The 22637-nt window shown below is 30.5% G+C and overlaps 1 protein-coding gene across 6 annotated transcripts in view; it reads right to left on the bottom strand.

The window, feature by feature from the left end:
- Positions 1-22637, bottom strand: part of LOC142325256 (ornithine decarboxylase-like) — a 103737-nt gene that overhangs the window by 24587 nt on the left and 56513 nt on the right. For all 6 annotated transcript variants that reach the window (XM_075366809.1, XM_075366782.1, XM_075366763.1 and 3 more), the window contains 3 exons: positions 16440-16600; positions 11642-11738; positions 7663-7739 (listed from right to left, as the gene is read on the bottom strand). In XM_075366809.1, the coding sequence (XP_075222924.1) occupies positions 7663-7739; positions 11642-11738; positions 16440-16529 (264 nt within the window). In that variant the 5' untranslated portion in view covers positions 16530-16600. The remainder of the gene's footprint in view (positions 1-7662; positions 7740-11641; positions 11739-16439; positions 16601-22637) is intronic.

Raw genomic sequence — 22637 nt, 5'->3', positions numbered from 1 at the left:
TGATAACATGGAGAAGTCACATAATCTCCACCTTAAGAACATCCAAACAAAAAGAAGTAATTGTGTTGGTCTTTTATGTAAATGAAGTCTAGGATTCAAATGTATCATTTGCTGTTAAAATGCTATTACTCTGACCAGAAGATACAGGCAAAGAACACACAGATGATCACAACCATTGTTCTCACAACTGCTGCTCAAAGTTTTAGTCTGTTGAGTTGAAGTACCACTAGGAGATAAAACAGTTTTCAGTGAAGGCTGAGAATTCCTTATCTTAATTATTTCATTATACCACTTTCCTTTACTATGTGAAGTCATTCTCTTTTGGCCCATATTGCCCAGTCTAAAATGTTTTTTACACTCATCACAAAAAGCATGATACACATCTCTACCTCTTCTCAACTGACTGAATTATGGGTGTAAGTTTATATCTAACCACTGGTTAAACAGTCTTTTTAGACGCCATCTAAAATCAATTAATTACCTAAAATACAAAAAAAAATCCATGGTGGTTTGGAAAATTCCAAAACAGTTAATTTTTTAATGGTAACTTTTTTTTCAATTTCACAAGTGAAAAAATTAACTGCGATTTGGAATATTCCTCTTTTAATATAAAAGAATAATTAAGAATGTAAGTAAGAAAAGGACAAGTTAATGGCTGCTTGATGCATATAGTTGCATTATGCTGGGTGATGGGGTCGCCACTTCCCAACCCTGGGAAAGTATATCAAATACATTTGGCATTAGTTGAAAAATACTTTGTTAACAACTAACACTATAACTTAATTTGGCAACAAAAATATAATTCTCTGAAATTTTTTATGACTTTCCTTGATTTTTCTAAAAATTCCTGACTAAGTTTATATTTCCTGCTTGTGGGAACCATGACATAGAGCATCCACAGATAAAAAAAAGAAATCCAGCACACCCAACAATTAAGAAACATACTACTAATATAAAAAAAGTTTGTAACAATATCTGACTGAACAGATCACAATTATTTCCTAACACACTTCTTAGCCAACATTGTAAAAAAAATGTGTTTACAATAAATCAGCTGCCAACAAAGAGAAAGACACTGCCTTTCACTATCTACTGGTATTTAGCAATATAACTATATCTTAGCACGGTCTCCTCAAAAGTGAATAAATTATTGGAAATACTGCCTTTTGATAAGGTGGAATAAATGTTTTAAATTTACATGAAATCCAATCCCATTCTAAATCATTTTTTTTTTAAATTACCTTCCTAAACAAATCCATGGAAGGTTAAAAAAATCCAAATGGGGAACTTTTTATGAAATAATACATCCCCTCTTATATAGTACCATAAATGTTTTGAGACGCTAGTTATTACAGCAACCACATACTCTTGGACTGATGGGGAGATTGGATCCCTTTTTCTTAAATAGCAAGGTAATTGTGTCAGCTGTCACCTAGCTCCTTTCACAATGTAATCTTGGTACAGAGAAGAGATGCCTACCTCAGAATCTCTTTTCTATCCAAGGATTGCATACAAATCAATTGTACACAACTAGTGGCTGAGGTGTGGACAGGTAAAACTTGACCTCCTACTGCTGTATTCTATAATTAAGTCTTTTGAATGCATAATATATTCAAAAAATCTTTCATGGTGAAAATGTAACATTAGAAAGAGGTTTTTTCTGTTAAAATAATACTGTATTTGAATGCCAGCTTCCTTTTTACCTAAAATTATCCCTTAATCTGTCTGAGTATTAACTGTACCAAAAAGTGTTTTTAAAAATATGTACAGCATTTTGCAAATTAATTTAACCTTCTGCAGAATCATTTTATCAAAAACGTTTTTCCAGAGGCTAAAGAATAAGACATAATATAGTCAAGCATATTTGGTGTACTTATAAACAAACTTGATTGACGTTCTTTTGAAAAATGCCTTCTTGAACATTTTTTAAATCTCTAATTACAACCTGATGCAAATAAAAACTTCTCCATTAAATAAAATACGGGAATACAATTGACAGTTTCAAAATTAAAAAAGTTCTACTATATACTTGAAAAAAAAAAGATCTTAAGCTAAAAATATATTACCTTTTTCTGTAAACCTCACTGATAGTTGTTCACACAATTGCAAGTATGCCAACTTCAGTTCTACAGCTAAAAGATGAAGGAACCATTGAGCAGACACTTTACAAAGTGTCAAAAAGGTCCTGTTAGATTATGGACTGAGTGTTCTCATAATTTATTCTAATTAATAGAATAAATTTCAGAAACTATCAAATGTCAATCACCTTCCAGGTCATGAATATTTTGCTTTCTAATGCTCATCTGTGGGCGATCATTGTGACACGGCACGATCTCTTCAAAACAATTCATGAATTTCTTACACCAGGCAAAAACAATTAGCCTTGATAGTATTTGATCCCTGAACTGTGCTGTCAAGTCGCTGCAGAATTTTGGCTGGTTTTATGCCCTCATGAGCAAGAAATTTGATGATGTGTAATGAAAGGATGTTATCTCTTTCTCAGACATTGTGTGTTATCTAAAAGATCTCACAAGGCCGGCCAGCTGTTCTCTCTACTTCTGAGACCTCATCTTGATACATCCCAAAGCAGCAACCCATGCTGTTCAGTAAATGTGTTCATAATAAAAAAAAATTAATACAATATAATGAAGGATAATAATTTTTTTAATTGCTATGTTCATATCTTAATATAATAATAATAATAATAAGGTAGAAAACAAAAAAAGAACAGGACTTGAATTTGAATCTGTTAGAAGCGAGTGAAAAATGCATATATCTGAAAAGTACAGGATATATGTTAGTTTAAAAGATTGTTTGTCTGTGCTTGTACAGTGGCCATAAGGTACAGGGACTCTTAGATTTAATAGATGATAAAAATAATCCAGAACTGGAGACTTCACCTGCCTCAGAATGTCAAGTGCCGCTAAACTTTATTTTGAGTTGGGTATGTCAACAACAAGAAATGTTTTTAAATTTACATCAACCAGGTAGTAGTGGTTAATGGAAAAGGCATAGGCCTTACACAACAAAACCTAACAAGCAAATAAAATATCTAGAAGTGTGGAAACAAAAAACTTGAACAGGACAACATAGATTTTAAGGGTAATGGTGAATTGTCAGAGAGGAAATAATATCATTGTCAACTCCATATGAGTTTTTTTGTTCTTCTTTTACTAACAAAATTATAGATCACATTGCTGAGTAAAGTACATTGTACAGTGTTGAAATAACACCTGAAAAGCCAAGTAATTTTACACATAACAATATCAAAAGATATCACCATTAAAACATACGGTTCTACTGGCATCCCCTAACTGGTATTACATTGGCGCAAGAAACCATGCCAGTGAACAATTTTGAAAACATTACAGGGGATGATAAATTATTTAATGAAAATTAACTGTTTTGTAAAATATTACATAGTAGTAAAAAATGTATAACTAAGTAAAAAAAAAACATTAACGTGTATTATTAAGATGGTCTGCCATCTAATATGGCATAAATTTAGAAATATTAGAAATTAACAGATGACAAAAAATTAAATATATTAGGAAAATATTACAAATAAAAATACCAAAAAAATTTCAATTTGATAAACCATCAACAGTGTTTGAGGGAGACACGTTTAAAAATAGTAACACAACAGCATTCATATAATAAATTAATATGCAATTTTCATTATAACATTATAGTAGTATAACACACATTACACTATGTGCAATGGTTTATTTTAGTATTTTTAATTTTAAACATTTTTAATATCTTTATTTAATGTGCAGTTGAATTAAATGAATTCAATCATGATTAAGGATGCAGAATCCCACAAAAGTACTTTCATGGTAAAATATGTCTTATCTCAAAATTCTGTACCAGGTGGTTTATATTAATAGAATTTAATACACACACACACACATATATATAAAGCAACTTATCTTGACTGACTGATTCATCAACACCTACCAAAAACTGAAAATAAATTGATGAAAATCTGTATACACATTCTTCTTACTGTGTTAAGTGCACTCTAAGAAAGAACTTTTTTAAATTTAGAGTTTAAAGGGTTAAAATGGAGTAACAATGAAATCTACTATTTCTGAATTTCTTGATAACAAATGAAGATATCAACCTGATCTTTGGTGTGTGATTTTTTTGAAATTCAGAGTTTAAAGGATTGAAATTGATTTTTTGTTTTGAAACCTGGCTATATTTTTAGTTTCTTTGTAACAAATGAAAATATCAAACTGATTTTTGGTGTGGATAATCTTCAAGTGAATACCTAAAAACAAATTTGTATATTTTTTCGAAATTTGATCTTGAAAAGGGAGAAGAAAGGTAAAAAAAAAAGTTGAATAATGATTGCAAATTTTCTCATTTCCGATGTACTAAACAAGATATTCAATAGATTTGAGCTTGCAAAAACTCCTCAGATAAATATCTAAAAACCATTTTTAGGTATTTTTTTAATTAAAATTTTTTAAGGGATTCATTGGTGTGCAGCGTGACAGCTCAACCAACATAGACACAGCCACTGTTACTTGACATGCGACAGGACTGATTTCATCTGCCTCTGGTTACTTGATTAAAAAACAAAAAATAAAAAAAATAATCGCAATGGATAACACAAGTATAGCATAGGCAAAGTTGCGACAAGGATGTTAGTATAAGAGATTTGTTAAAAAAAAAATATGTGAAATTTTTACATTTTCCATGCTGTATAAATCCAGTTTTATTTTTGTTGTGTTGGTACACTTGTCCCTAATGTATGTTTACATTGGTAGCAATATTGGATGCTTAGTTTACTGTTGGCTTTCAAAAATGCTACATGTGTTTCTGTATGGTCAGTAATTTTTATCTTGTGGAAAAAACGGAACAAAGAATTTGCATTAAATTTTGCTTTAAGAATGGAATAAAGTGCAGTTCCGTATTGGAAACGTTGAATGTTGTTTTTAGCAATTCTTCTATGAACAAAGCAATTAAGTGGTACCAATATTTTCAAGAGGGCTGTGAAGACGTTGAAGATGGACAAGTGCCCTGAACATCCCAGTACATCAGTAGATGACGTCGAAAAGGTGAAGAAAATGATTAAGGACAATTGCCGAATCACTATCGGAGAGGTTGCTGATGATGTTAGGACATCATTTGGCTCATCCCAAGCAATTTTTTTTGGATGTTTTGGACATGAAACATGTGGCAAAATTTGTTCCAAACTGTTGAATTTTGACTGAAAGTGGTGCTGAATGAACATTTCTTAGGAGTTGCTGAATTATGTGTATGACAATCCAGAACTGTTTGTATGGGTCATAACTGGTGATGAAACATGGGTGTATGAGTACAACGTCAAAACTAAGGTCCAATCGTCCCAATGGAAGCTTCCTGAAAAGCCACATTTGAAAAAAAATCATAAAGTTTCATCAAATGTGAAGGGTTTTCTAATCACTGGGTTCTTTGATTTCAATGGCTTAGTGTATCATGAGTTCTTGCTACCAGGTTGTATGGTCAATAAAGAGTACTATCTGAAAGTTCTATGCTGTTTGCGTGAAGCAATTTACTGCTTGTTCATGAATTTCTGGCCAAAAACAAGACTGTTTTGATGCCTCAGCCTCAATATTGACCAGACATTTCCCCCTGTAATTTCTTCCTATTCTCAAAGTCGTAAAGAACCATGAAAGGACGACATTTTGCCAACATTCAAGAGATAAAGACAGAGTCACAGAAGAAGCTTAATGCCATACTGAAAACTGCATTCCAGAGGTACTTCAAAGAATTGGAAATGCGCTGGCACAAAGTCACTTTTGCAAACTAAATAAAGATTTTTTTCTCAAAAAATCTTATTTTGAGAAAAAAAGGAAATGGAAAGGAAAAAAAGAAAAGGGGAAAGAGAAGTGAAAGGGGAGGCAGTACAAAATGGTAAAAGGGAAAGGGGGCAATGGGGAAAGGAAATACGGGAAAAGGGTAAAAGGGAAAGGTTAAATTTTATGAAGTCCTGTAATGTTCATTTTGTTAATGTTTTATCAAACTTTCAATTGTGTTCAATTAATACATATATATACTCAAATCTAGCAATAGCAAAGTATTGCCGGGTCTACTAGTAAATATATATATGTATATATATATATATATATATATGTGTGTGTGTGTGTGTGTGTTTAAATATAAAGTAAATAATGTACATGCAAGTGACATAATGAATACTAAATGATTAGTAAGTACATGATGTTGCACAATAATTCACAGTCAAACAACCTGTGCTGCTCAAAAAGGGACTTTTATACCTTTTATTTGAACTGAACACCTAAGATATGTATGCAGTGTCATTCATAATATATTTCACTTAAAATTAATTACACAGAATATTTTTCAAAAATAAATAAATTTTTGAAGGTCAAAGTGATTGCTCTTACTAAGTTAGACTCTTAATAAGTTAACTTTTAATATGTTAACTGTTAACTCTTAATATGTTAAGAAAAGACACATTGAAGAAAAATTAACAAATTATAAGAGTATTAAATTCATAATACCCTTAATACTTAACATTAAATAATTTTTTTTCATAAGAAATGAGATAAGTTATCTTCACAGGCATATAAAATGAATAAATTACAAAAAAGTCATAAGTTAAAGATTTAACAGAAACTAAGAAAAACAAGAACAAATGTACTTTGTTGCAAAATATATTAAAGTATCAACACCAAACTTTTAAGCTCACAAATGATTATATAATTAATCACAAATTTTCCACCTCCATGAATATTATTAGTAAACTAGACCAAAGGGGATCATATTTTTAAAAAAAAGAAAGAAAACCATACAGGTTCCCTCGGAAATATAAATTTTTCAATTTATTTGAATAATTAGTGTTCTCTAAATTGCATTTCATTTGAATTTTTACTGTGCTAATGCACATGCAGATTATACAAGTGAAGATGATCACATATGAAAAGAATGAAATGAAGTGATCATACAGTAAGCACATTGGAACATCTATCAACACTAAGAGAAATTCATGAATTTGCTGGAACTCAAATGCAAATGGCAAAGGTTGAATTCTTCCTAATGGCTACTTTGTATGATTTCTGTATTTGTACAATAAAGTACGTTTAAAAAATAAACAACTAAAATTCTGCCACACTATTATCCAACAATGTTTCACAAGGCAGACCTACAACTGAAACAGATTACCCAGCCTATAAGGGCTAAGGGCAAGCTTCTTTGATGGCTAAATCGTTTGGTTCATAACCTATATTTCTCTGAAGAGAAAACAGCAAAAAATAAACCTACTGCCGTGATTTAAGCACGTGTATGTCAAAAACTATTGAACAGTAACTGGATTAGAATTGTAACTAGAGAATTATGTTAAAATGAATTAATATAATTGAGGCATAAAGCCCAAAACAAATTTGCTGATTACATTTTGTTGATTTGAACGTCTTGGCGACTTGGCAAACAGAACAAAAACTCTCTTATTTGCTACCACATATTTAAACATCTTATCAGAATTCACATTTTATCAAGGTTAGAAAATTGTCTAATTTTTACATGATAATTGATTTCTCTAATGAAAACTGGGTGATGGAATGTTACGGGGAAAATACCTAACTGCAGATATATTATACGGTTACATTATTGCTAATAAAGAGTTAAACAGCACTTTGTATAACCTACCTTGGATGCACAATCAAAACCAGTTCCAAGTGCAGCCAGTACTTCCAAAACTATCAAACTGTCATTGCACTTTACAGCTATGAAAACAAAACACAATAAATAAAGTTAAATAAAATATAATTAAAAATATATATTAAAAGAAATATATATAACAACCTATAGTTTATATTTATCACCTCTAGATTAATGTCTTAGCTCGCTAATTGTTTCTGGCTCTTCTAGTTCAAAATTGTAAACAAAAAAGGATTTTATTTCTTAATATTACTCTTAAATTTATCAAAACTCACGATTAATGCCAATAAAAAAAATACTCCCAAAAAATGACAGCATCTGAAAACAAACAAATATATTTACGTGGCCATATTGCATCTTACATAATGATACTCGTCACAATTAGCTGGCATCATAATTTATCTAAGAAAAATTCAATAATAATCTGACTAATTTAAATGTTATTATTTTTGTTGACTTCAAAAATGTGCTTTAATTATATGACATATATAATCATAATCATCAATGACTTCATTTAATGATTATTTATTCAGAAATTTGTTTAATAAGATATGGACAATTTCAGACCTTTGAATATAATAATTTTATTAACCAAAATGAAAAAGTCAAAATTTTCTTTCTACAACCATGGATTAATCATGCAAATTTCTTTTCTCATTATAAAAATAATAAATCCTATTTATTAACATTGTGACGTTGCCATTTTCAAATAATTCACTAAGATCAAAGATCTCTAAACTATCAAAAAATATGGAATTATTATGTTATCCATAAGCTAATTCAATATAAATGCAATTAATAAGTTTTTTTATTACTTAAAATTTTACGTTAATGTATATATATATATATATATATATATATATACATCTACTATAATTTATTAAATATTCTTAAACTCATTTTCTTACATTACTTGATAAACAAAGAAACAATTGTTATCTAAAAACTAATAATTTGTTTTTCTTTTGGTGCATATCATTAAGTTCTAATAATTAAAACATTCAGTACTTAATTACTTAATTTATACTATGCTTTTACTATCAATATTATGAAAAATAGAATTTAGGCCTGTTCTAAACAAAAATAATTCAGTAATCAATTTTTCACTACTGGGAAAAATTCAACATTTTTCATTGTTGTGAATAAATCTTTTATCAGTAGGTCGTTTTTTTAAATAAATATTTTTAATAACACTTTAACATTTCAAAATATTAAAAAAGTAAACATGAATCCAATTGCATCAAAATTTATTAAAATCTATGAACATATTTATAGGTAAGTAAATACAACTTTTAATTGCACTGAAGGTTTTGCATGTAACCTATTATCACTGTTCAAGTTCAAGAGTGCTGCATTTCAAAATTTGTCATATTTTACACACACACACACACACACACACACACACACACACACACATATATATTTTTTTTTTGAGAAAATTCTTCAACTGAAATTTTACAATTGATCTAATTCTATACTGCATTAAGTGAATGTTTTAAAATAGTATAAGTTGTGGAGTTATTAAATTCTTTTTATGGTATTTGCTGGAAAACTATTAAGTAAAAATAATTTGCTATGTAAAGTTTTAGTATTATTAATGACATTTTACTATAAATTAATGACACACTAAAGTCAAAATATTCTACTACTTGGAAAAAAATTACGGCCTAGTAAATTCTTGAATGGAAGACTACACTAACTCGAAATAGTGTTGCATTATGCTGCATATCAAATAAAGCAGTGGCAGATTTCTTTTGGTTTAATGCTATTTTCTACTATCATGTTGTAAGTTAAGCAATAGTTATTTTCTATTTTATTTTCATCTGTTTAAAGAAAATTAATTTCTTGTTTAATAATGAATAAAATAAATCATTGCTGGTAATGTATCATCTTAAACATATTCATTATGAGTTTGCTCTTAGAGAAGGTAACAAAACTAATACACTAATTCACAAAACAATGAAGATTATCCATGTAAACAAAATGAAGTTACTGTATCAGAATTTGAGGTAAATGTTTTTAGTGGCCCAATAATAAATCAACAGATTTACATACAATTTAAGTTTCAAAAGTTTACTGTCAATAATTCATGAGGTATGCTCTTCATCTCTGTCACTGACTTGGTTTAGCAACAATGCAATCAGCAGCTTACAGTCAAACTTTGTAATTAGATCTTGTCTGATATTGGCTAAACAATGTGGTAACACATTTGTGTTTCTTCTGTATCTTTGTGTGGTTTTCTCTATATTCATTTGCAGTCATTGTTTGATATCCAAATCCTATGAAAGAAGTGTTAATGATAATTATTGACAGTAAAGTTTCATTTTACTTTCTGGCTAGTAAACTTTGACTGATTTAGGTAATAATTTTACGACACTAAAGTATTTTTTCATAAATGCATTCTGTAGTAAATTTTGTTGCTTCATGCTTTTTAGAGTAGGTTACCAGTGCATAAGAATTAGGCTCTGATATGATTGTATTTGACTTGATTTGTAAGTAGACTGCACGGTAGAGAGAATTTTTTCTATCCTTTAATTCACATTGAGCCCACTGCTGTTTTGATGGCACAGTAATTTGAATAATAAAATTATAATTTCTATAGCCTAAATATTCTGCAATTTCAGTCCTCTGAATAAAAATCTTTGCTACCATCTAATTTGGTGGTAATAAAAATCTCGAATTTTAAAACAGGAGCTCCAACAGCAACTTACAATTGCTAGTGAAAAAGACATGATGAAAAATTATTCAGTATGACTAAATTGAGTTCATTACTGTATGATTAACTGTTTAATTTAGAGAATTAAAACTTTAAATTCTATTCTGGTTTTATTTTAATTCAATTCCATGCTAAGTCCATGATACAGTGAGTGATAACTTTTAAGCTAATATTAAGTGACAATCTTTTAAACTAACATTTATGACCACTAAGAAAGAAATAGTTGTCATTTACAGAATCTACTTGGATTTCTACAAGAATCTTAAATCAAGTTACGGCCAATATGATGAAGATTTTTTGAATATGAAGTAATTTGTCAATTTAATAGAATCTAAAAAAAAGCTTTAGCTAATATACTCTATAGCTTAAATTAGGTCTGCTTGCAAATGAGCTCAGCTGTAACAGTGATACTTTATAGTTCATTCAGATTTATTTCAGACTATTTTCAAAAATATAAAAAAATCAGGTATTTATGTTTAAATAATATTTTTATTTGTGGTTTTGGTGTACTGAATTCAAGGAGAATATTATTAGAACAATAAAAAGGTATATTTTTTAATTGATTTTTAACAGAATAAAAAAAAAATTAGTTACATTCCCACAACAGATTTTATTTATAATTACGTCAATTTTCAAGTAACTATAGATATTTAAATAGCTATATATATATATTTGAAGGTAACAAATTTAAAACGTCATTATTTTTATAACTTAACATCTGTAATTTTTTCATTGTATCATGTAAATGTGAATAATGTACACAATCTTGATAAAGTTCAATAAAATAATTATTTTTGACTTTATTTGATTTTTCTCAATTTTTATTCCCAATGATGATAGATTGTTGAAAAATAATTACATCTCTACTAAATTTTGTCGTTAATTTTATAAGACTTAAATATTTTAAAATCAATTCAATTCAATACCATTTTTTCAGAATAATTTGACTATGAAAAAAGGTAATGTACAGTTGTGCATAAAGATATATGCTGACAGAAGAAGATTCAACATTATGAGAACATTTATAGATTTACAGACTGTTTTAAATACAAAAATGTAATTTCCTCAAAATACGCAATTTTGTAGCTTTCTTGAACGCTGGCAGCAATATATTCAGTGTTGTGTAGATAAAACAAAATATCATAAAAAATTATAAAGAAGTTTTATATCTTTACAAAAGAAATCATCATTGGTAAAAGCAAAAAGAAAAAAAATTATAAGAGAATATGGTACACCCATAAAATATCTCACCATAGAAAGGTTCAACTCTAGGCATCTTGATTTTCCATTCTTTATGTTTCTTAACAATGTCACCAACATCCAATACATAAAAAGCATCCTCTTGTATCTGTGAGAATATAACAATTTTAGTATTTAAGAAAAAAAAAATGAAATAACACTCTCTTGTTTAACGGAAATTAGATCATATATTTCACTAAGTAAATTTCTTATCTAACCTAATGAGTGAAATATTGCAGTATCTTGTCAATATTCTTATAGCTATCTCCAAAGAATAAGAATTATGCACACACACAATTCTTGTGTATGTGCATAAAATGAATGAATTCTGTGTGTAATCATAAAGTTTATAACATCATCAATTTAAACTCTGTATGTCAGAACAGAAAAAAAATTGAGGCAAGTAAATTAAAAAAGACCTCAATAACTAATGCTATTAAATAAAGTAATTTTAAAAACACAAGAATTTTACTATAGTGGTCAATTTTATTGTATTCACTATGTAATCTGCTCAGTCACTTATGATCAAATAAGTACAAATTCATATAATTATTTTTTTGCTAGTATTTGGGATCACATATTCTAATTTCGCCATTTACTGTGTTTAATAAACACAAATTACAAAATGATAACTGTTAAAAAATAAGATGGCGATTGTACTTCCATAGTAAAATAACTGTTTATGGCAAAAAATCGCTATTGAACAGTTAAGAATTAAATCCTGTCCCTCCTTCTTTTCTTTCTTTCTTGCAAGAAAGAAATTCTTGCAAATGATCGAACATTGTATCAATGACAATATGTAAGGGAAAAACATTTGTTTTAGTATTGTATTTCATTTTCATGTAATTTTCTTATGATTATTTTTGTTTCGTAGGTACTGTTTTATTGTAATTTTGTTTAAGTAATTTTCCATTCATTATTTACTTAACCATTTTATTGTAACAGCAATAATTAGAAATGAACTGATTTAAATTAGTGGATAAAATTAGCATTTGAAAGCCAATCTGAGAAACTTAATTTATAAACTGCAACTTGAAGTAAAGTGAGAGATATATTAGGAATTCTGCACAGTCAATGTTAGCAGTTCACTAAAAATCACATTAATTTTGAAAAATGCTGGTTTTACTGATAAAAAAAAAAAGCTAATGATTAAGTACAAAAAAAAAACACTAGATAAGCAATTTATTGCAATAGATGAATGGTTAAAAAATGGAAGCATAAGCATAAAATATTCTATAAAAACTCCATACAGAAGAATAAGACTTTGGATGATAATTCAGCAAAGAAATGGACAGGAACAATCTGGAAAATTACACACCCTGAAATCGATGAAATAGGGCTTTAATACATCTTTATCAGATAGCATAGTTATCAAAAAATTTATAGCTTCTGCTGGTAAAAAAATTAAAGAATTACAGTCATTCCAACATGCAATATGACAGGTTTGGATGACTAACTCCAATGCTGATTTGGTGAAGTAAAAAGACACTTAAAAGCCAATCGACTACACAAGGAATTTAACTGCATACAGTAATGTTTAAAGGTTTGCATGAACAAAATGCAAGGCTTTGTAAGCAGAAGAAAAACAATTGCTTTAATTTTATATAATTGCACAAAACATTTAAACTTGTCATCAGAAAACTAAACCAAATAAACAGATTTCTTAATACAAACTTTCTGATTCTCAGTAACTATTAATGTCAGCTATTATGAAATAGCAGCTGCAGCATAAATTACAAAAATTTTTGCAATATTTAAAACACTTTCATAAATATCTGTTTTATTTTGAAAATCTATTTTGTTAATGAATAGGATTAAAATGCTGTATTAGCACAAGATTAAACATTACGACTAATAAAAATAAAATACAAAAAATAAATACACAAGTAAAACTGGATTAATTTTTTGAAACATTTGATAAATTTTCATCTTTGCAATGACGGGCAATTAATATATAATAACTGTTAGAAGAAAGATCAGGTAAAGGTATTAAGAATATTTTTCAAAGCTGCATACTAAGTTTAACAATTTTTTTTTACATAACTGGCTACATATACAATGAATTCTCTTGTTCAAAAATTCATTTTTGGTGAAGGCAAATTCTTGTCCTATCTCAAAAATAAGTCTTTTATTGGCAATACAAAAATTTTTAGTTTTGATGTGTAAGAATGCTGCATAGAACTAAAAGAACTGATAAAAAATTCCAGTCATTTTTTCAAGTTATTATTTAACAAGCTTTTTATATTCTTATTAAAAGCCAGAGTATGTTATCAATATACTCGTTCTTCCAGATAAGCAAATCAGTCTTGTTAAGCCCTACAACATTATATTTTTCAGTGTTACTTGATACTTTATTTTATACAATCAATAAAAGGAGAATTTAAAAGGAGATATTAACATCGCTGAAGAAATAATTATTATCAATATGTTATTATTAAAGGAATGATTAGTAAATAAAACATTTGTTAAAGGTTTTTTTCTTTCAGAAATATCACAAGCCATTTTTGCTGACTTTTTATATTATAAGGTCTTAAAACCATGCAAACCAAAAAATGTTCAAAAAGTTAATTTTTGAAGAGGTTATATAAGGGACTTTAATCTATAAAAATAATTACATCTGTACCAAAAATTCACAGATAATGAAATTAAAAAGATCCTGAATTAATTTAAAAAAAAAAAATTTGGGTCTTAGTCAAGAATTAGTCAGTTTCATCTCATTATAATAACTGAATTACAATTCAGATAACTTTCAGTAAAATAAAGAAGCCACAAATTCAAATTTATATTACTTTGAATAACACACACAGATATAACTGCCAGAATCAACTCCGAAAAGTGATTACCTGAAATCTACTTAGGCCTAATAGTAGATAATATTATCAAAATGTGTTAATAAAACTGTTACTTGGACTGGAGACTAAAGATGAACATAATACATAAATAGTACACACTATAAATACATATGCAATAAACATTAAATAATACGTAAAACATATTAAGGAAGTAAAAGTATATTTTGTAGTTATCAGAAGATAAAGTTATAACAATAAATGTAAAAGTACGATTAAAATATTAAAAAACAAAGTTCATATAAATAAGTTAAAGATTTGTAATATCAGTTTAATAAATTGTATAATTTTAATAACAATATTACTCACTACGCATTAGAGTCATTATAATTATTTAAATAAAAGAAACGGTAGGAATGAAATTAAGAAAGTAATATTTTTTACAGCAACCTCTTTAAACAATAGAAAAATTTGTCTGAATACTAAGCAGACCCGGCAATGCCTTGCTACTGCTAGATTTGAGTATATACTCGTATATAGATTAAATGAACACAATTGAAAGTTTGATAAAACACTAAAAAAACTGAACATTATGGACTTCACAAAATTCAAACTTTCACTTTATAAGTCAGAATGTAAATAAATCCAACTGTCAAAACAGTACCTATTGGATGTAATTCAAACTACTCTCTAAATACAATAATCGGTTCAAAATACACCTAACTTTCTTTCTACTGGTTAGATCAAATATTTCACTAGCTTTAAACCTTCTCTGGACAACAGGGACCATTTTGCAAAAATCCGCACATAAATCGGTCTAATAGTTTTTTAGTCTACAGCGGATATACATACGAACACTGCCTTTAAATATATATATATCTTCTTCTATATATATAGAAGAAGAAAGTCTGTTTGTATATTTGTTTTTCATAAATATATTGACACCAGCACCACCTAGCAGCTACAGGTTTTGAAAAAATGTTTCTTTTCATGTAACCAATATATATTCTGAATATGAGTCAAATCAGTCCATAAATAAAATTTTTCCAAATATCTCAACCCAGCGGGTCCATTTTTCACAAAAAAATTTCTTTTCAAATAACTAATATATATTCTGAATATGAGCCAAATTGGTCCATAAATAAAATTTTTCTAAATATCTTGACCCCAGCGTCACCTAGCGGGTCCATTTTTCACAAATATATTTATTTTCATGTAACTAATATATATTCTGAATATGATCCCAAATCGGTCCATAAATACAATTTTTCTAAATATCTTGACCCCAGCGCCATCTAGCCAGTCCAAACTAATTCAGAAATCTTCATGGGTGTGCGCACAACTAACCAAAGTTTCATTACAATCGAATAAATGGTATAGGAATGCATACGGGACAAACAAACATTAATTTTTATACATATAAATAATAAAAATATAATAATTTTGTTAAAATTTAAAATGGTGAAAAATAGAATAATTTTTAAACAATCTCTCTTTTTATCAGACATCTACTGTAAACTATAGTCTTAAATCAGATAGTACATTATGTATGCATATGCATAAAAACACACACAAGTACAATTTTAATACTGCACCCATATTATTATTATTGATTACATGTAACAAAAAATGACCATATAAAAATAGAACACAAGCTAACTGAGGGCCATCTTTCAGAGAGAAGGGGGTTTTACACTCAAGTCTTGATTTTCGATTTAACATGTTAAAAACTAGAAATAGCTATAATAATAATAATAATAATCTATGATGTAATATAAATATATACACACACACATACATATGTGTGCGTAAGAGAGAGAGAGAAATCAGGTGTAATTTTTTTTGTTTCCAGACATCTGGTGTAGCTTTCTTGATAGAGGGTTTGTAGACAAACAAGGGGCTAAGTTAGAGAGTTTGCTGGCTCAACTCAGTATTCCTAATCTCTAATGTGATTACAGTATTAGTCAATGGACAAGAACATGAAAAAAAACAAAACTTTTCTAGTTTTATGTAAGACTTACTCCTGTTTCAATGATGTTTCTAAGTACTGTTTGTGCATCTGCTTGTGGTTCCAATATATGTATTTGATCATCCAGTTCTACAAGCCTCATTATTCTGATGGAGGTTAGATCACTACTGATGAGATTCAATAAAAAAGGTGGATTCAATCCAATTAAGCAAACTGAAATAAAAAAAAAATCATTATTAAAGCAATAACAATTCAAAAACTAATAATAGAATATGTTTCAAGAAAAAATTATCTCCTTTTGTACTACTTTCAACTAAGAATTAGAACTGTACAAATAAATAGAGAAATACAATTATAAGACATATGATGATCAAACAGCTTCAGGTACGATGTCCTAAAGAAAAAAAACACAGTCTCAAATGCATAATTGAGGTTTAGTACAGAAAAAGTACATTAATTATTTATTCTTATAATGTTAAAAAATTCCCTGAATCATATCCTAGTTGAGAATGGCATTTTTCACACGCTATAAAACGTCATGTTTAATTAATTTACTGATCCTAAAAGTTAATTATTTTGTTAACAACTCAGCAGAATGTCGTTCAAAATATTTTTTGTATTTGCAAATACAAAGCATTTTAAGAGGTAATAATTTTTATAATCCATGACTATTATTTATGTGTGCATATTTTCATCATCAATCCTTAGAAATCTAGTGCATCAAACACAAAATATTTCTTGTTAAGGTCTCGTTCATCAAAATTATTAAGAAAGGCCTCTTTCATTTTACCATAAATGTGGATCTTCCTCAATAATTTACAAATCAATTTTTTTTTTTGGCAGTATTTCTTTGCAGAATATCTTAACTAAATATGCAATTCTTCTGTTATTATCAGCTTTATTGAATTGTATATTCCAAAAAAATTTGTTTTATCCACACCAAATCTTCAACATATTTCATTCACATTAATTTAGACTTAAAACTGGTTGACTAAGATGTAACACTAACTGAATGGCTATATAAATTACTTGATAACATGCTTTTTAAATGGAGATCCAGAAGTGCATGCAGCACTTACAGAGTTCTAGGATTGACAAAGAATATGATGAACACAAGGCACAATTTACCATATCAGAAATAATTCTTATCCCTCAAAATGCGAAGAAGAAAGGAATATCAAGGTATATTCACTCACCTAGTTCATTCATGTAACAATACTACACCCCAATCCAAGAATTACCATTTGTGCTCTCACCAACACAATCAGTAGCTTAACAATAGAAACAAGAAACATTTGTTTTCATGAATGAGTCCCCTACTGCCTCTCCATTAACTATTGCCTTGTCTAGTAATCATAGTCTGTCATCTTTACCAGAGAATACAACACTGCACGGCTTTCCCCTTTTGCGATTTTCGCTTCATTTTCTGATATTGTTCTACAAGTTTCCAATACATTATTGTAGATGTATATGAACTAAAGCCACTACTCCTCACTCTTGTATGAAAAGATTTAATGAAATATTTCAGTAACAATCAAATAAATTTTTAGTGAAAGAGAAGCGAACTCTACTCAATCCTGAAGAAAACAGTAAATGATCACCTACATAAAATAAGGCCCTTGTTAAATTTTTTTTTGACTTGATGAATACCATATATTATATGGAAAAAAATTGCACAAAGATAAACATATGGTGTTATTGAGCGGCATCTTGTCTTTAAGCAGTGTATATAAAATAAATGCCATAAATATAACATTAAATTGCATATGATAAATGAGGCAAACAGACTTGCTCTTAAATTTTTTTATCTACATTGGGGGTTCTGACCAAGAATATGGCCGGACATACATCCAAACCCAAGTAGGGGAAGACCAGCCACCTTGTGATGATTCTGGTCACCATCCCCCCACCCCCGTTTCTAACCCAGATGGGCTTTAACGGAGGTTGTCTTTTGACCCTCTAACTTATTACATCTCACAGTCATCAGCTAGGCCTCAGTTAGGATGCCACCAATGTAAATGCCTCAGTAGACATTTACATTAGTGAATTTTTTAACTCAGCCTTTGCCTTCGCTGTAGGCTTCTTTTGGGCATCTTCTCTCTTCTGTCCTATTCATTGCCTTCTGAACTGGCTGAGTTCACAGAAGCACAAACCCCGTGCCTAGTTCACACTTATCTGACTATAAGCGACTGTAAATGTCTTATATTTCAGAACTGAATGAGTTTAATTGAGAACTAAAGCATACGACAGAATATGTTGATCACAACAACGGTAATTTGAACCTATTTCCCTTAGTTGATTGCAACTGATTACGTTTGAATCTCATAAATTATTTCAACTACTACAGACTCTGGTCTAGTCCACCAGGGAGTCAAGAAGTCCCGCACAACATTTACTTTATCACATTCAGAGACCGCTCTCGGAAAGACAGTGCTACACCTCATGGTTGCATGGACTACCATACGTGGCCAGACATACATCCCAATCTCCGTAGGGGAAGATTGCCACCTTGTGACGATTCTGGTCACCACACTAATCCCCCATTCCTAGCCCTGATGGGCTTAAACAAAAATTTTCTTTTGACCCTGTAACTGATTACATATCACAGTCATCAGCCAGGCCTTAGTTGGGATGCCACCGATGTAAATGCCTTGATAGACATTTACATCAGTGAATTTTAACTCAGTCTTCACCTTTGCTGTAGGCTTCTTTTGGTCATCTTCTCTGTTCTACATCATTGCCCTCTGAACTAGCTAACCGAGTTTGCGGAAGCATAAACCCCATGTCTAGTTCAATACTTTAAACAAGCTATGAATGACTGTAAATGCCACATAATATACAAGTCTAGTTCAGTAATAAAGCACACCACAAGAAATGTTGATCGCAACAACAAAATTTAGAACTAGATCCCTCAGTGATCAACATGATCAATTCTAAGCCTTTAACTTAATTGCAACTACGAAATCTGGTGTGGTCTATCAGAGAGGAGAGAACAGACCTCTTTCTCCCACTCAGCTATATCACAAGAGTCTCGCGTGACATTTACTTCATTACATAATAAACTACCCTCGTCAAACTACACCACTTGGCTGCATGGACAACCATGCCCTCGGCAATGCAATCACCATCCTGCCAACAGCAATACTGCTACTCATTCCATAAACCGCTCTTGTCAAAATGGCGCTACACCTCTCGGCTGCATGGATTACCATACCTTTGGTACTGCAGTCGCCATCCTGTTGACAGCAATTCTGCTACTTTACTTCAAAATATACTTTACACTAATTGAGGCTTGATGCCAATGCACCTGTCTCCGGCCAATGAACTGTCCAGGCTGACCCTAGCCACTCGGGGTACTACTTATACTCCCTCAGCTGATCTCTGCAATGCAAAGAAATGGAGGAAACCAGCTGCTATGGTCCATTCTCTGCAAGTCTTCCAATTGACCTGTAGATCCAAAAAGGAGTTTACTCTCACAAGCTCCCTAACAACTACAGTACGTTCAGCCTCGTACCGGGGACAGACATAAAGAACATGGTCCACAGTATCATTGATCCTACAGTCTGGGCAGAGGCCTGAATCGACCAAACCAAACCTAGCCAAACTTTTTCTAAAGGTACCATGTCCCAAGAGAATTGTGATATATACTGATTGGGGGGGGGGGGGGAATGAACCTAATTGCTTGTAAACATTTAACATCTGGTAATATATACATATGTCGACCAGTAGAAGATTCATTCCACTTAACTTGCCAAGATTCTAAATCTTGGTCTTCAATCTCTCGCATAAGCCCTGGAGTAAGAAGGCCCTCCTTCTTAGAAATACAACGCTTACTACATTCCATAGCTAGGTTATCAATTGGTTTTGTGCCAGCAATCACAAAAACTGGTTCTCGCAAGACAGTTCTGTAGCCCCCAACAACAGCTACCACAAAAAGATGCTGGGCTTGTAATAAACTATCCCTATAACACTGAAACTGTATCCGATGAGCCCAGATGGGCGCAGTGTATGACATTATGGCTTTACAGACATACTTTGTAAGGAATCCGCACGGTACAGAAATTCAACCCCCAATTGGGATGGACAACTCTACGATCACCAAAGAAAGTATCAACAGACTTCCTTGCAACAAACTGAAGGAGCCCTTTGAATTGAAGGGCTGGACATATATCCCAACCCTTGCAGAGGAATACATCTGCCTTGTGAAGATTCTGGCCGCTACACCACCCTCCCATTCCTAGCCCTGATCGGCTTTAACAGAGGTCATCTTTTGACTCTCTTAACTGATTAAATATCACAGTCACTAGCCAGGCCTCAGTTGAGATGACACTGATATAAATGCCTCGGTAGATATTTACATCAGTGAGTTTTGCTCAGCTTTTGCCTTCACCGTAGGCTTCTTTTGGACATCTTCGCTGTCCTACATTGTTGCCCTCTGAACTAGCTAACTGAGTTCGCAGAAGCACGAACCCCATGCCTAGATCAATACTTTAAACAAGCTGTGAGCGATTGTAAATGTTTCATTAATACGAGTCTATTCAGTAAATGCATACCACAGGAAAATGTTTTTTGCAACAATTAAATGTAGACCTGGTTCCCTTAGCGATCACAATGATCAATTCTAACCCTTCTACTGATCAATTCTAACTCTGGTCTGGTCTACCGGGGAGAAGAGGACAGAGCTCTTACTCCTACTCGTAATGAATGACACTATGGACAGAAGGAGAACAAAACAGATATTGAGGACCATTCTGGCTTACAATAAAATATGGAGGGGGACTGCTGCTAACAACCAAATGCTGTTATATTATTCTGGGGAGAGAAAAATCATTAGATGGTACAAAAATGTAGGAAATTATATTATTCAACTGGTTTCCTAACAAAATTGGTAACATAATTGATTGATGTTAACATGATTCTCTTTCTGATAATCATTCAGGAAATATATGAATTTTGCGCATGTGAAATTAAAGTTTTTGTATAAAAATTGTATGGCATGATTCTATGCTGATGCCCAATATCTCAGCAATTTCTTGCACAGTTAAGCAGTGATCTTCATGAACTGCATTATTGTTATTATAATTTGTTTGTGTGGAGGGTCTTCAGGTCTGGGATCTACATTGGTTGTTGTTTTGCCCCTTTAAAATGATTGAAACATTCATAGCACTACGATCTGCATATGCTTGGCGAAGACATTTTAAAATTTGATAAGTCAGTATATGTTTACTTCTGTTAAATTGTTGCAGCTCAAAACCTAACAATGGTACCTTAAAGTATCAAATGATGTAATGTTTCTGAAAACTGCTACTAGTCAGCGCCTGCTACTAGTTGCAATGTGCTTTGTATCCTGGTTGAAGAACTACTGCAAAAATCCAGCCTTTTTTTTTTAACACCTTGTAAATTCGGATGATTTTGATTAATCCCTTAACATTTTTATTTTACTTTATATTGATTTTTTAATGTTTTAATTCAAATATTAGCTAATTATTATGATTTTTTTGATAATTCATTCTGTATTTTGAGTGTTTCTCTAAATCACGTTTTGGGTCGTTCCACAATAAATCAACAAAAATAAATGCACTTCTCAGATTTATGTCCAGTAATTCAAATAAAATTTACAGGTTTGCTCTGCCCATGAAGTGATGAAAAAAAATATTTTTTTCAGATTTTTCAGTCATTCAGTTTTTGTGTAGGAACCTGTAAAAAAGTTGCAAAAAGTAAGGTTTGGGTAATTACAAAAGAATAAATTTCTCTGCTCCTATAAAAGATAGAGAGTTCATTTGATAGAGAGGTCACCAAAAACATTATTTGGCCTTGAATATATCCAAAAGTATATTTTTTTAAATTTGAAAAAAAAATGTTTGCTTCCTAATGTGTTGTACATGTGGTAAATATTTCATAATGGGATTACAATGGGATCATGTTAAAAAAATAACTTTGTAATAATTAGGTACAGTAGAATATTCTAATAGTTCCCTCTATATGCCAATTGCTAACTGAGATTCAATCAATGAGAACCCTCAACTTCCAGTCTGGGTCACTTGATGAGGCAGAAGAGTAGCATGTCATGACATGCACTCCTAGTGTCAGCAAAAGAATATACTTGTTTCATCTTGTTGAGACAAGTAAAGTTAATATTCAGTCTGGATCATATCTTGGAACAAGGTTCAGTGGTGTACTCCACAAGGGGATTGATTATATCTATAAATTGATGCAAAAAATATCTGTTTTTTCCCAGATTCTTCAGTCA

The sequence above is a fragment of the Lycorma delicatula genome, chromosome 1, assembly GCF_047948215.1.
Source record: "Lycorma delicatula isolate Av1 chromosome 1, ASM4794821v1, whole genome shotgun sequence".
NCBI classification, from domain to species: Eukaryota; Metazoa; Arthropoda; class Insecta; order Hemiptera; family Fulgoridae; genus Lycorma; species Lycorma delicatula.
This window is presented reverse-complemented; position numbering and strand designations above follow the sequence as displayed.